We start from the raw sequence: 15,877 nt of genomic DNA, 5'->3' as shown, positions 1-15,877 counted from the left end.
TCTAAAATTTACCATTCACTGCTCTTCTTCCTCTATTGACTTTCTTGATCTTCAACTCAGAAAGGATTCGGATGGCCGTATAAAAACAAAAACATTTTTTAAACCAGTGGACATAAATAGTCTATTGGATTTCAATAGTTCCCATTATCCCCAGTGGATCCGTAATGTGCCCTATGGGCAATATTTGCGTATCAGAAAAAATTGTACATCTAATTCTGACTTTTTGGAACAATCACGTATCTTACAGAATCGCTTTAGAGAGAAAAACTATCCAAAATCGATTCTAAATAAAGCTTTTAATCAGACTAAGGGACAATGACAAGAGGATTTGATAATTGATAAAACTAATGCGAATGATATTAAGAAAGAAATTATAAATCTCACAATCGATAAATGTCAAATTGATTGTAAAAATAGTAAAAAATCCAAGAAGAATTATAGTTACAATTTCGTTACCAATTTTAACCCCTTAAGGACACATGACGTACTGGAACGTCATGTGTCCACTCCCGATCTATAACGCGGGGCCACGGCGTGGCCCCGCGTCATAGCGGTTCGGGCCCGGCCTCTAACAACGGCCGGGACCCGTGGCTAATAGCGCGCGGCATTGATCGCTGTGCCGCGCGCTATTAACCCTTTAGACGCGGCGTTCAAAGTTGAACGCCGCGTCTAAAGTGAAACCGAAAGCATGCCGGCTAGCTCAGTGGGCTGTTCGGGATAGCCGCGGTGAAATCGCGGCATCCCGAACAGCTGACAGGACAGCGGGAGGGTCCCTACCTGTCTCCTCGCTGTCCGATCGCCGAATGACTGCTCAGTGCCTGAGATCCAGGCATGAGCAGTCATGCGGCAGAATCATCGATCACTGGTTTCTTATGAGAAACCAGTGATCAATGTAAAAGATCAGTGTGTGCAGTGTTATAGGTCCCTATGGGACCTATAACACTGCAAAAAAAAAAGTGCAAAAAAAAGTGAACAAACATCATTTAACCCCTTCCCTATTAAAAGTTTGAATCACCCCCCTTTTCCCATAAAAGAAAAAACACAGTGTAAATAAAAATAAAAATAAACATAAATGGTATCGCCGCGTGCGGAAATGTCCGAATTATAAAAATATATCGTTAATTAAACCGCACGGTCAATGGCGTGCGCGCAAAAAAATTCCAAAGTCCAAAATAGTGCATTTTTGGTCACTTTTTATATCATGAAAAAATGAATAAAAAGCGATCAATAAGTCCTATCAATGCAAAAATGGTACCGTTAAAAACTTCAGATCACGGCGCAAAAAATGAGCCCTCATACCGCCCCATACACGGAAAAATAAAAAAGTTATAGGGGTCAGAAGATGACAATTTTAAACGTATAAATTTTTCTGCATGAAGTTATGATTTTTTCCAGAAGTGCGACAAATTCAAACCTGTATAAGTAGGGTATCATTTTAATCATATGGACCTACAGAATAAAGGTAAGGTGTCATTTTTACCGAAAAATGTACTACGTAGAAACGGAAGCCCCCAAAAGTTACAAAATGGCGTTTTTTTTTTCAATTTTGTCTCACAATGATTTTTTTTCCCGTTTCACCGTAGATTTTTGGGCACAATGACTGACGTCATTACAAAGTAGAATTGGTGGTGCAAAAAATAAGCCATCATATGGATTTTTAGGTGCAAAATTGAAAGAGTTATGATTTTTTAAAGGCAAGGAGCAAAAAACGAAAATGCAAAAACGGAAAAACCCCCGGTCCTTAAGGGGTTAATTGCGCAGCACCCAAGATAAAAACAATATTCAATAAATATTGGTATATATTAAAAGGTGATCCGATACTTAAAGATATATTACCCGACCACCCAGGTGTCACATTCCGCAGATCACAAAATCTGCGTAATTTGGTGGCCCCCAGTGATGGTCTTAAGAATAATCGTTTTGTTTTATCTAATCGTGTAGGACAGGATAATGGCACTACTCCCTGTGGTAAAATGAGATGTAAATGCTGCATCATGATAGAAAAAGGTGACAATTTTGTTTGTAATATTTCGAAAAATGTATTTCGGATTAAGGGAACACATGATTGCGAAAGCAGCTATGCGGTTTACCTTTTATCCTGTATTTGCGGTTTGCAGTATGTGGGCCGCACTGTTCAGACAGTGCGGTCCCGCATGAATAAACATCGTTCTAATGTGGGAAGACAATTCATGCTACACAGTGTCTCACGACACATATGTCAAATACACTCCGGGAATTTTGACTGTCTTAAATTAAAAATCATTGAAGTCATACCATCCACTATAAAAAATCGTTTTCAAAGGCTAATTAATAGAGAATCATACTGGATTTTTTCACTTGGTTCCCTTTTCCCTGGTGGTTTAAATGAGATGATTGAGAACGCTGTGTGACTTGACTTGCCTTCTATTACCATATCATATTATAAATATATTACAAATTTATTGACATATTTTATATTTCATGTATATACATATCCAATTTTTCTAGTTGGGTATGTGAGATATATATAATTTTGTTATTTATTTATTTTTATATATATATTTTTTTGTATTTTACTATCTTTTATATGTGTGTTTTATGGGCTCCTGCCTATTGCTTTTATTCCAGCAATGTGCGGGTTAACTGTTGTGTATAAACACCCTATGTATCTCCACCCTCAACATGCCTGATGAAGCTGGTTATCCAGCGAAACGCATTGCATGCCGGGTAAATAAACCATTTTACCTTTGAAGTCCTGTGCGCTGCCTCTATCCTGGTTTGTTCCCTGGAGGGATCCGCTTAATCATATCGGATGGGACCCTAACACTCACTCAACTCTGCTGGGCATACAGCCTCAGGCTGGGTGACATGTTGGATCCACTATCAATCCAAACCACCTCCTGTGAAATAGGGGAGGGGATGCACGGCTACAGAGGGAGCCACCCCCCCCCCCCCCCCCCCCCCCAAATTGCACAGCAAAAACAAAAAACAAAAAAAAAGTAGCCAGCACTTATACCCAATACATGGGTGCACGCTGCTGTGGCAAGTACAAAACATGTAAAAAAAAAAAAAAGAAAATGGCAGCAGCACACTTGGGCAACAAAATGGAGGCTCTTAGTGCACTTTTTGATCAAAACGTGTCCCCCCATCCACCACGCGGAGGTGGCCTCATATCGGATGGGAGGTGGTTTGGATTGATCGTGGATCCAACATGTCAACCAGTCATAGGCTGCATGCCCAGCAGAGGTGAGTGAGTGTTAGGGTCCCATCCGATATGAGGCCACCTCCACGTGGTGGATGGGGGGACACACGTTTTGATCAAAAAGTGCGCTAAGAGCCTCCATTTTGCTGACCAAGTGTGCTGCTGCCATTTTCTTTTACATGATTTGTAAATTACTTCTTCTTAATCCTTCCAGTACTTATCAGCTGCTGTATACTCCAGAGAAAGGTGAGTTGTTCCTTTCCAGTCTGACCACAGTGCTCTCTGCTGACACCTCTGTCCATGTCAGGAACTCTCCAAAGTAGAATCAAATCCCTATGGCAAACCTTTCCTGCACAGGACAGTTCCTGACATGGACAGAGGTGTCAGCAGAGAGCGCTGTGGTCAGACAGACAAGAACAACTCAACTCCCTCTGGAGTATAAAGCAGCTGATAAGTACTGGACGGATTAAGATTTTTTTAATAGAAGTAATTTACAAATCTGTTTAACTTTCTGCCACTAGTTGATTTGAAAGAAAAAATAGTTTTTCCACCCGAGTATTCCTTTAAGTTAGTTGATCTAGTATTCTATAATGTGTATGGGGGCCCTAAAACATTCTTAGGGCCAAGTTTTATTACTTCACCTTCTCTAGGATGACTACTAAGCAACATCATGATGGAGACAATGTTTTTTTTTTACTAAGAATGTTGTGTAGTTTTCTTTGTGGGTTTTGATTTCCGACAGGTATTTTCCCAAGGTATTTACTAAGGTTTCCCTACATTTTGCACTTTTCCATACGTTTTGCTTTTTTTACACCTGCTCTGATCTGTAGGGTTTTCCTCAGCTCAAATCCACCACATTTTCTGTTGAAACCATATGGAAATATGTTGGGACCATGCCCCTTTTGTTGGGACCACGACCACTGTATCCCATGGCCATGCCCCCTTTTCAGGTTTTTCTTGTAAAATGGAGGGTTTTGGTTTTTCTTTGGTCGCAAATTGTGCTGCAAGGGACGTGCGACACAATTTGGGCACAAAACCCGACAAAAGAATCGGGATCACGTTAGTAAATAAACCCCAATATGTGAATCTAAAGTCTGTCAATAAAATTCCGTTTGCATCACATTTTGGCACTGTCAGAGACTTCAGTAGAATAATATGTATATGGTGGTGAAACAGATCCGGATGTAGTCACAAGTGAACAATGTAACAGTGGACCTCCAGATGTTGCATAACTACAACTCCCAGCATGCCCGGACAGCCGTTGGCTGTCCGGGCATGCTGGGAGTTGTAGTTTTGCAACAACTCTAGGTCTATAATTTGGAGACCACTGATCTAGATAAACACTGTAGGAGTATACGTTGGGCTTGTCTTTTTTCCAGCCATATAACTGTATATTATTCTCATGTATTGGCCTTTACACACTTTTTATTGTTTTACATCACTGAGGCTGTGTGCATAAAAACAACGTTTAAAGCCTGAAAGGATGAAATCTTTGTGTATTTAATATTGTGACCATTTTCTAATGCAGATTTTGACTGAATTCATGACAACGCGAAACCTAAAGCTGATCAATTGCACCGAGACGCCGTTGTATTTCCGCTTGCTGCTCTCCAAACCCTTTGCAGTTGCCGCTGTTGACCCTAATAAAAGCATCAAAACTTCCCACAGCGATCGGGAGGAGCGGGCAGCACAGATGGTGCTACATCCACAACAGAACACATTGGTACGAGAGAATCTGTTAGGGCTGTACGAGACAGCCCAAGGCTGTCCGTAAACAGGCTGGATCGGCCGTGTGACTGAGTTGCGCAAATGATCTCTAGATTATCCGTACAGCCATTTGCGGCTCGTAGCCCTTGGTTGCACATCCCATATTACACGGGAAGATGTGCAGCAGATGGATGATGTTTTTTTAGTGGGTCAAAATCAGCATCCTCCCGACGTTTCGCCGATATGCTTTATCAAGGTATAGGATACTAATAGGTATCTATTAATACTTAGTATCCTATACCTTGATAAAGCCGGTTTATATCGGTGAAACGTCGGGTAGATGCTAGGGATTGTATTTTAACCAATTGCAATCTGGAAAGGAAAATAAGAAATATACATTGGTTATATCAGAGGGAATAAATAAATAACCTCAATAATAGAAATACTGAATAAAAACCAATGTAAAAAATTTCTAGTAAGCTATAGGTTCTTTGAACATTATCCTATTCCGGATTGTGTTTTTAATACACAATTTTTTTATTATTTTGAGCACTACATTTTTGTGGAATTTTAAAATAATGAAATAAAAGTGAAATTTTAGGGGTAACCCTAGTTTTAGGGTCTTAGTCCTCGAAGGGCTTTATGCCCTGAAGGGAATTGGAATTGTAAAAAATGGCTAAATTAGCCAACGACTTAGCTTGTTTGCTGGCTGATCTTTGGCCCTATTACAAGGGGGCGATGTAGGCCTGTTCAGCTGCTAATCTCCCTGTGTATTAGGCTGGGTTCACACCACGTTTTTGCAATACAGTTCCCGTATAAGTTTTCAATTTGAAAACCGTATGGAACCGTATTGAAATCCGTATGCATTGACTCTCCATTGTAAACCATATGCCAAAAGATGCATCCGGTGTCATCCGTTTTGCATCCTGTATGGTTTTGTCAGTCTTTTTTCCCCTACCCAAAACCATAGCCTACCACAGTTTTTTTTTTTTTTTTTTTGTCCGGGTGAAAAACCATATTGAAATGTATACGTTTTATTTTTAAACATGGGAGTCAATGGGAACCATACAGAACCGTATGTGCATACGGTTCCATCCTGTTTTCACCATATGGTTTTTGACTTTGCACAGTTTTTTTTCTCGGAATTTCAATCAAACAAATAAAACTATTCATAATGCAATGAAAAGTTAAAAACGTATAGGTTTTTTTTTCTTAAAAAACGGATGCAACCAGACATCATTTTTCAAACCGTATACGGATTAAAACGTGTACACAGGTTTTGATAGTTTAGTCCAGTTTTTGAGGAATCCGTTTTTTTAATCAAAAACCTGATACGGGAACTGTATTGCAAAAACGTGGTGTGAACCCAGCCTCAGGGCCCCCTAACATTTCTTCTATCGAGCACAGCCAGGATGACGTAGCTCTATCGGGATGAGGGTTAGCAGCATTTGTGATGAAACATATACTTGAAGTTCTCAAGTTATCGTCTGGTGTTTATGTAGAGATTCTTCTACCCATTCTTGGGTTAGATGGATTCTAAAGTATTTTTGCAAAGACTTAGCTAAGGTTACGTTCCATTACAGCATGAAGAATACACAGGTGAACCAGTCTGGAAATCTGCCAAAAATTTGCATGATTTAGGCCTAGATTTCATCCATTATATGGCAGTTAGTAAAAGCTGCTGCAGTAATCCTTCATGTACATTCACACTTATGAAATCTGATGCAGATTTGATGCTGTACACCTAAAGGGGAACTCCAGAATTTAACTTTTTAACCACCTATCCACGGGATAAGTGTCTGATCATGGGGGATCTGACCACTGGGAACCCCGCCCCAGCTCTTCTCATGCATGAAGCGACCATGAGGTCTACACGCCCCCTCCATAGAGCCAGAGATACATGACTGCAGCGTTCTCCTATAGACAATGCATGGAGGAGGTGTGTCGACCACTGCCGCTCAGTGCTCGAGGAGAGATGGTGTTATGAAAACAAATCTTTAAACATCGGGGCGCTGTGCAGGACATCCTTCAGACACTTATTCTCTATCCTGTGGATAGTTAAAGGAAATCTGTCACCAGTGTTACCTGCATTAACCTGTCGGTACAGACAGGTAGTGCAGGTGACACTAATGACAACGGTACTCACCTTGTCCCGTTCCGTGCAGGGGATCTCCAGTAATCTTGTCCGTTAACTTCAGCTCTGGGCCCGGCTTGGGGCACAGGCAGAGCTTAGTGAGGTCACCGCTGCTGTTCTCTAGCAGCAGGACCCAGCAGAGAACAGCAGCGGCTTGGGGCATGGGCGGAGCTTAGTGATGTCACTGCTGCTGCTCACCTGCACTAACCTGTCGGACACCTGTGAAAGACTAAGGAAATCCAAAAAACATGACCTGTTGGGGGTACTTGAGGACTGCGCTTGAGAAACACTGTTCTAAGGATTGGGGCAGGTACTAGAACTTTGACCCCACCAATCATAAAGGAATAGAATATCCTAGGGACATGTGATCAATCAATAAGATGGGAATACTGCTATAAGTTTTATTTAGATTGAACAGATATAATACAACTTTTCTTATAAGATTTACCGTTTAGTGACAGCTGAGACATTACAGACTGTGGCAGGTTGAACGCAGTGGGTCGTATCCATACTCAGTTATTCTAAGGAAAAGTGTCAGTGTTTGCACAGTAACCAATCAGATCCTGTCGTTTCAGAGCAGGTCTTGAATAGTACAGACATGGACACTTTTTGATAAAATGTTTTAATGCATGAGATCCCCTCTTCTTCATCCTCAAGTTCATACAGCTGCTATTTACACACATTTAGATTTAATTTTCAAAATGTGTAAGCTCCAAAGTTTTAGCAATGTTTATTTGGGGTATACCTGAAAGACTGCAGTAAAATAGTATAAAACATACTTTCTTTACTCCTATCCCACAATTGTATATACGTTATATACCGATGCAAAAGGAAGAGAATGTCCAGCGCTGACTCGTAAAAGAAGGGACTTCTTTATTAGAACATAGTAGTTGCCATGGGAAACAACAAGGATTCAAGTAACGTGATGCGTTTCGGCCCCTACGGGCTTTATTAGAACATAGTAGTTGCCATGGGAAACAAGGACTCAAGTAACGTGACGTGTTTCGGCCCCACGGGCTTTATTAGAACATAGTAGTTGCCATGGGAAACAACAAGGATTCAAGTAACGTGACACGTTTCGGCCCCTACGGGCTTTATTAGAACATAGTAGTTGCCATGGGAAACAACAAGGATTCAAGTAACGTGACGCGTTTCGGCCCCTACGGGCTTTATTAGAACATAGAAGTTGCCATGGGAAACAACAAGGATTCAAGTAACGTGACGCGTTTCGGCCCCTACGGGCTTTATTAGAACATAGTAGTTGCCATGGGAGACAACAAGGATTCAAGTAACGTGACGCGTTTCGGCCCCTACGGGCTTTATTAGAACATAGTAGTTGCCATGGGAAACAACAAGGATTCAAGTAACGTGACGCGTTTCGGCCCCTACGGGCTTTATTAGAACATAGTAGTTGCCATGGGAAACAACAAGGATTCAAGTAACGTGACGCGTTTCGGCCCCTACGGGCTTTATTAGAACATAGTAGTTGCCATGGGAGACAACAAGGATTCAAGTAACGTGACGCGTTTCGGCCCCTACGGGCTTTATTAGAACATAGTAGTTGCCATGGGAAACAACAAGGATTCAAGTAACGTGACGCGTTTCGGCCCCTACGGGCTTTATTAGAACATAGTAGTTGCCATGGGAAACAACAAGGATTCAAGTAACGTGACGCATTTCGGCCCCTACGGGCTTTATTAGAACATAGTAGTTGCCATGGGAAACAACAAGGATTCAAGTAACGTGACGCGTTTCGGCCCCTACGGGCTTTATTAGAACATAGTAGTTGCCATGGGAGACAACAAGGATTCAAGTAACGTGACGCGTTTCGGCCCCTACGGGCTTTATTAGAACATAGTAGTTGCCATGGGAAACCACAAGGATTCAAGTAACGTGACGCATTTCGGCCCCTACGGGCTTTATTAGAACATAGTAGTTGCCATGGGAAACAACAAGGATTCAAGTAACGTGACGCGTTTCGGCCCCTACGGGCTTTATTAGAACATAGTAGTTGCCATGGGAAACAACAAGGATTCAAGTAACGTGACGCGTTTCGGCCCCTACGGGCTTTATAAGAACATAGTAGATGCCATGGGCCGAAACGCGTCACGTTACTTGAATCCTTGTTGTTTCCCATGGCAACTACTATGTTCTAATAAAGAAGTTCCTTCTTTCACGAGTCAGCGCTGGACATTCTCTTCCTTTTGCATATTTCGTGGATGTGTCCAAGTCCAGGCCGGGCGCATATGCTGAAATATCTTGCTTCATTCAGTTATCTACCGATGTATTCTTCCTTACCTTTCTGGATGGAGACGAGTGGCAGAAGATGAACTTTGAATAAAACACGAGTAGAATAGCATGAAACCATTTTTGTTGTAATAGTTGCTCATCTTGTGCCACTTATCCCAGGATATCTGGTAGAGAATTACACGTGTTGTGGCATTTTCCTGATCGTGGACAGATCCTCCTTACTAATATTAGGAATGCTCTCGCTGCATAGGTCAAAGTGTCATTCTGCACAACCCTGGAACTGCTAACTTACCAGAATCTGCCGGATGATCAGATGCTTCCTGGTGTTAAGATCCTTCAGTCAGAGAATGGCGAGAAGAAGCTGCACTTTACCCAGCAACTCCTCATTGAGTACAGCAATAACAGCTGTCAGGTGACTTTTCTATTGACTGTTTTCATGATATCACAGGTCACTTATCATTCTCCTGTCACACCATAATTTTATCTCCACAGCAAGTCCCATTGAGTGCGTATCTAACCGTGCCAGTGTTACAGCTCTCCTGTGATACTGTGGACTTCGGCACATGCTTCGTGGGGCAGGCGAGGACACAAGAAGTTTTTCTGATGAACAGAAGTGGATCTAAAAGTTATTGGATGGCTTTACTGGGTAAATATTGTAAAAGTTACTATAGAGGGCTGGAGTTGTAAGAAGAAAAAAAAAGTTCAGAGTATGTTCACACCTACATAGTTTGCTGCCTCCTGAAGTCAATGGGTAGCACAACAACTGCAGAAAATACGCTGCAAAATAAGCACATGTGAATGTAGCCTAAGGGTAGGGTCACACGTGCTGTATTTTGCTGCTGCGTATTTTCCTTCCCATTGAATTTAATGGGTAGCATAATCAGCTGCAGAAAATACACAGCAAAATACGGAAGTGTGACCCTACCTTAAGGGTAGGATCACACACAATGCATACGCAGTGTATTTTATACTGCAAGAAATCCCCCGGGCAGTGGGAAATAAGCAGAGGGCTGTCCCTGCCTCAGCCCTGTGTGTGCAATAAGGTTTGGAGGCGGGCCGCACATCACAGTAAGGGTGCGTTCCCACATGGCGTATATGCAGCGTATTTCACGGTGCGCAAAATTTACAGCAGCGGGAAATACGCTGCGTATTCCTTGCTCACTATACACACAGGGCTTTCCGGCGGCAGCACTATGTGTGTAGTGAGTTTTAGAGGCGGGACCGTGTGCCGGCGTGACTGTGACGTGCGGCTCCACCTCCAAAACTCACTGCACACATAGGGTATACGCCATGTGGGAACGCACCCTTACACTGGTACGCTTGGCCCACCTCTGAACCTCACTAAACACACAGGGCTGTGGCAGGGAAAGCCCTCTACTTATTTCCCGTGACCCGGCAGATTTCTTGCGGTGTATAATATGCTGATGCGCTGTGTGTGACCCTACCCTAAGAGAGTTTTTAAACTAAAGCCATTAGAAAAACTCAAAGTTCCATAATGCAGTTGACACATTTATATGATCTATCAAGTTCAAAATGGATCTTCCTGGCCACTACTATAACAATAAACAAGGATATCCTATGGACATCTGTATATAGAAAACCCAGAGATCCATCCCGCTATCTACACAAATACAGTTTCCATCCTTCACACACTAAGAATGGCATGACATACAGCCGAGCCACCATCGGATCTGCTCCAACACTGATGACAGAGACATGCCTCTACAAACACTATACGAGAAATGCAAACACTGTCCTCAGGTAATGTTTTTTCCCACAGGGATGGTGTGGATATGAAGTTATAAAGTCTCTTTGGTCAGCCCATAAGTAGTACCCTGGGCAGGAAGTTATACTTACCAGGTCCTGTTGCTCCCGCCGTGGTGACGACCCCTCGGCTTGATTGATGGCCTGCGTCATTGCTCTGCTCCCTAAACAGACAGAGCATTCATATTCTCACCATCCCTTGGGGCAAATCGTCCTACGGGGATGGTGAGGATAAAGATTTTACCATATACAAAGTGTTGCCAAGCATTATATATGGTAAAATCTACTGCTTGGTTCCCTAAAAGGGGGTACTCCGCTGCCCTAGTGTTCTGAACATTTTGTTCCAAACCCTTGGAGCAGGCAGCGGAGGTCGTGATGTCACAGTCACGCCCCCTAAATGCAAGTCTATGGTAGGGGGCGTGACGGCCGCCACGCCCCCTACCATAGACTTGCATTGAGGGGCGTGGCATGACATCACGAGGGGGCATGGCCATCACATCACAACCCCCGCTGCCCGCACTCAGCATTCTAAATGAACGCCAGGTGCTGTACTGAGTTGGATAGGGGATAAGATGTCTAGGAGTGGAGTAACCCTTTAAAACTTCCTATAGCCTGTACTGAATTTCCACTCCTGCTCTCTCTCTTCACCTCCCTTATCTATGTAGTCTATAGTCTTATAGCAGGACAATTTATGACCCAACCTGCGTGTTTTCAGCTTATATGCTCAGAAATGCTTTTGACTCCCAAAAGCTTGTCTCTACAACTACTGTTAGTCCAATAAAAAATATATAACAAGATTCTGCAACATTCTAGGATATTGCATCTGAAATATAATCAGTATAAATAAGAATTTACTGATAAATGACACATTTGTTGTCCAGTTTGTTTTATTCCCCATTTAAAAGGGGTTCTCTACTAGCCAGCTAGGAACTAAATGTTCTGAACGCTGTTTTCGCACTGCGGGGGTCGGCCACGCCCCCATGATGTCACAGCCACGCCCCCTCAATGCAAGTCTATGGGATGGGGTGTGACGACTGTCATGCCCCCTCCCATAGACTTGCATTGAGGGGGCATGGCCGACCCCCGCAGTGCAAGAACAGAATTCATAACATTTAGTTCCATGCTGGCCAGTGGAGAAGCCTTTAAAACAAGTATGTTTCTAACCTTAAAGGGATACTCGGGTAGAAAACTTTATTTATTTATTTTTTTTTTTATCAACTGGTGCCAAAGTTAAACAGTACCCTTCCAGTACTTATTAGCAGCTGTATGCTACAGAGGAAATTCTTTTCTTTTTAAATTTCTTTTTTGTCTTGTCCACAGTGCTCTCTGCTGACGCCTCTGTCCGTGTCAGGAACTGTCCAGAGCAGCATAGGTTTGCAATGGGGATTTCTCCTGCTCTGGACAATTCCTGATACAGGCATCAGGTGTCAGCAGAGAGCACTGTGGACAAGACAAAAAATAAATTCAAAAAGAAAAGACTTTCCTCTGTAGCATACAGCTGCTAAAATGTACTGTAAGGTAAAGATTTTTTTCATAGCAGTACTTTACAAATCTGTTTAACTTTCTAGCACCAGTTGATAAAAAAAAAAAAAAAATGTTTTCCACCGGAGTACCCCTTTAAATAGCATTTGTAAAAGCTCCTAAACCGTATTGTAATGAAAGGTATAACAAGCCCTTTATTCTCACTTCCAGACAAACGGGACAGGCACAGTGACCAGGATATATTTTCTGTCTCCCCCACCAGTGGGACTCTAGATGCGCATGTCAGTCACACTTCATCCAGTAAGGAGATGTTATCAGTGACCTTTACAGCAAGGTAAGGAGACATAATTATGGCGGATCGTGTGGTCAGTCACAGTAAAGGAAGGTGTATTCCATCCCTAGACATTACAGAGGAAATGTATGGCCAGGGCAAAAACACAGCTGCCTGCCAAGGGGTTGATGTAGCTAAACTCATATTGATGAACCGGTCTCCTGAATGGCTTCAGTATAAAGAGCGGCATCACGAGACCATTTAAAGAGGTTATCAAGGGTTAGAAAAGCAGAACTTTTTTTCTTGTAATACCATGAGGAAAGGTGTGGGGCTGTTTTTTTTTAAGAATACCTATCACCAAACTAAACTTTTAATATATTGTTCCTTATGTAATTATAAGACACTTTTACTTGCTATTAAAATTCTCAACCTTAATATGTTTATAATGTGATTGAAGAAACGGCCATTAGGTGGCTCTATTCTGTTCCCTGCCACAAGTCAAACAGTTAGTTTGGTCTCCTCCCGGCCTGGTAAGAGACCAAACACAGGAAGTGCATGCGGGGTATGGAGAGGCACAGCTCTCGCAGGCTTCAGGGATGTCACGCCTGCTGGGGAACACCCACTTTCTCCTGCCAGGAGCTCACACAATGTGAGCAAGGGGAAAGGTATATTACACAGCTTTTTAAAGCTCGGCTTTTTAAGGGCAGGAGGGATGTTCGGAGTAGTTAGGAAATATAATCTGAGTTAGTTTAGACAATATGGTTTGATGACAGGTACTCTTTAAGTGAATGGAGCAAAGTTGTAATACCACACAGAACCTGAGGATAGATGTGGTGTTGTTTTTGGAAGAAATGAGCAGTTTTTCTATTCCTGGATAACCATTTAATTCTATGAGAATTGTATTTAACATCTAGTATACAGAATCCTTATTGCACTGACATTGGATCCTTATATACGTTTGCTCAAATATACTAAACTTTAGGTATACATCATGTGGAAGTGCAGGGTCATCGATTACCTTTCTATAAATATATATGCTGGATGATACTTACCCGATATTACTTCTCTATTTATTATAAATTTACTTCCATAGGACCAACAAAGACTATAAGACAGTAGTGACGGTGCACGGCATGCTGGGAGAAAAACCCCTGAAAATACTGATTAAAGGAAGAGGATCCTATGATGAGAAATATGAGGCTTTACTCAAAGCATAAACTGAAGACACCTTTCTACCTACAATTTCAGTATTTTTAAATACAATGTACGGTAACCTATAATTTATATTGTAGCCTGTGCAGTAAAGAATTTTTTGTACATTTGATTCGAGTCATTCAATGGTTTTCTTTCAGCTGACGCTACCCTACATGGCCTTCTCAGGGTATCATCTCACTATTAAGGTCATATTCTATTATACGGCTCCCACAGGATCTTTTGTTTTTTTATTTACACTTAACACACCCGGACATACATTTACGTCCTATACATGACCGCGAGCATCGGAGCGATGCTTGGGTCATGTGCGGCGGCTGATAGCAGCCAGGGACCCACCGGTAATGGCGGACATCCGCGATCAAGCGGATGTCCGCCATTAACCCCTCAGATGCCGTAATCAATACAGATCACGGCATCTGCAGTGCTGCAGTCACTAAAATGGATGATCAGATCGCCCGCAGCGCTGCCGCGAGGATCCGGTCGTCCAGAACGGCAGACGGAGGTCCCCTCACCTGCCTCCGCTGTCTTCCACAGGTCTTCTACTCTGGTCTGAGATCGAGCAGACCAGAGCAGAAGATGACCAATAATACTGATCAGTGCTATGTCCTATGCATAGCACTGAACAGTATTAGCAATCGAATGATTGCTATAAATAGTCCCCTATAGGGACTCTTAAAGTGTAAACATAAAAGTAAAAAGTAAAAAAAATTTGAAAAATCCCCTCCCCCAATAAAAATGTAAATTGTCATATTTTTTTCCCATTTTACCCCCAAAAAGTGTAAAACATTTTTTTTATAAACATAGTTGGTATCGCCGCGTGCGTAAATATCCGAACTATTAAAATATAATGCTAATTATCCCGTGCAGTGAACTGTGTGAACGTAAAAAATATCCAAAATTGCTATTTTTTTTATAACATTTTATTCCACATAAAATTGCTAAAAAATGTATTAAAAGTTTTATTATACGCAAATGTGGTATCAAGACAAAGTACAGATCACGGCGCAAAAAATTAGCCCTCATATAGCCGCTTATACGGAAAAATGAAAAATGTATAGGTCAGCAAAATAGAGGGATTTTAAATGCACTCATTTGGTTAAAAAGTTTGCAATTTTTTTAAAGCTGTATAATAATAGAAAAGTATGTACCGTAATCATGGGTATCATTTTACGGTAATCATATTGACCCACAGAATAAAGAAAACAGGTCTTGGCCCCCGTACAGAGAGATCGTGGGGGGGCCCAGCGGTCGGACCCCCCGCAATCTCAAACTTATCCCCTATCCTTAGGATAGGGTATGAGTTTTTCACCACAGGACTACCCCTTGAGTCCTTAAGGGGTTAAAATCCCAAAAATTTGGCACAAAAATATATCATGCAGATTCCCATTTAACATAATGGTACATGGTTTTGGAGCTGAAGTAATGCAGAATTAAATGCTGGAATCAATGTGAAATTCTTCAGGCTTTTGGCGCCCCCTTTGCTTGGGGTGAGCAGTGTTTTAACACCCTTTTTCACTTGTCCAGTCCTTTTTTTTTTCACTTTCACAGTCCAGAGAGCTATAGTAGAAGAACCAGAAACTAGCCTGTGTATGTAAGTATTAGATATTTTTGTATTTCCCTAAAATGTATATATCCCTTTAAATTAGGCAAACAATGAAAGAGGTGTAGTATGTTTTTTTTTAGTCTGTAGCAATGTTTCCCAACCAGGGTGCCTCCAGCTGTTGCAAAACTACAACTCCCAGCATACCCGGACAGCCTTTGGCTGTCCGGGCATGCTGGGAGTTGTAGTTTTGCAACAGCTGGAAGCACCCTGGTTGGGACACACTAGTCTATAGCCCTTATGGTTCTGCACATCCTGTGAATCCTTTGTAGA

At 42.0% G+C, this 15,877-nt stretch overlaps 1 protein-coding gene across 2 annotated transcripts in view; it reads left to right on the top strand.

The window, feature by feature from the left end:
• The window catches only part of DLEC1 (DLEC1 cilia and flagella associated protein), a 90,365-nt gene extending 76,279 nt beyond the window's left edge, over positions 1–14,086 (top strand). For both annotated transcript variants that reach the window (XM_056519682.1, XM_056519681.1), the window contains 5 exons: positions 4,710–4,904; positions 9,523–9,684; positions 9,765–9,918; positions 12,729–12,852; positions 13,883–14,086. In XM_056519682.1, the coding sequence (XP_056375657.1) occupies positions 4,710–4,904; positions 9,523–9,684; positions 9,765–9,918; positions 12,729–12,852; positions 13,883–14,006 (759 nt within the window). In that variant the 3' untranslated portion in view covers positions 14,007–14,086. The remainder of the gene's footprint in view (positions 1–4,709; positions 4,905–9,522; positions 9,685–9,764; positions 9,919–12,728; positions 12,853–13,882) is intronic.
• Positions 14,087–15,877: the final 1,791 nt, after the last annotated feature.

Source organism: Hyla sarda, chromosome 5 (assembly GCF_029499605.1).
Source record: "Hyla sarda isolate aHylSar1 chromosome 5, aHylSar1.hap1, whole genome shotgun sequence".
Classification (NCBI taxonomy): domain Eukaryota; kingdom Metazoa; phylum Chordata; class Amphibia; order Anura; family Hylidae; genus Hyla; species Hyla sarda.
Note: the sequence above shows the minus strand (reverse complement) of the source record. Positions and strands in the feature narration are given on the sequence as shown.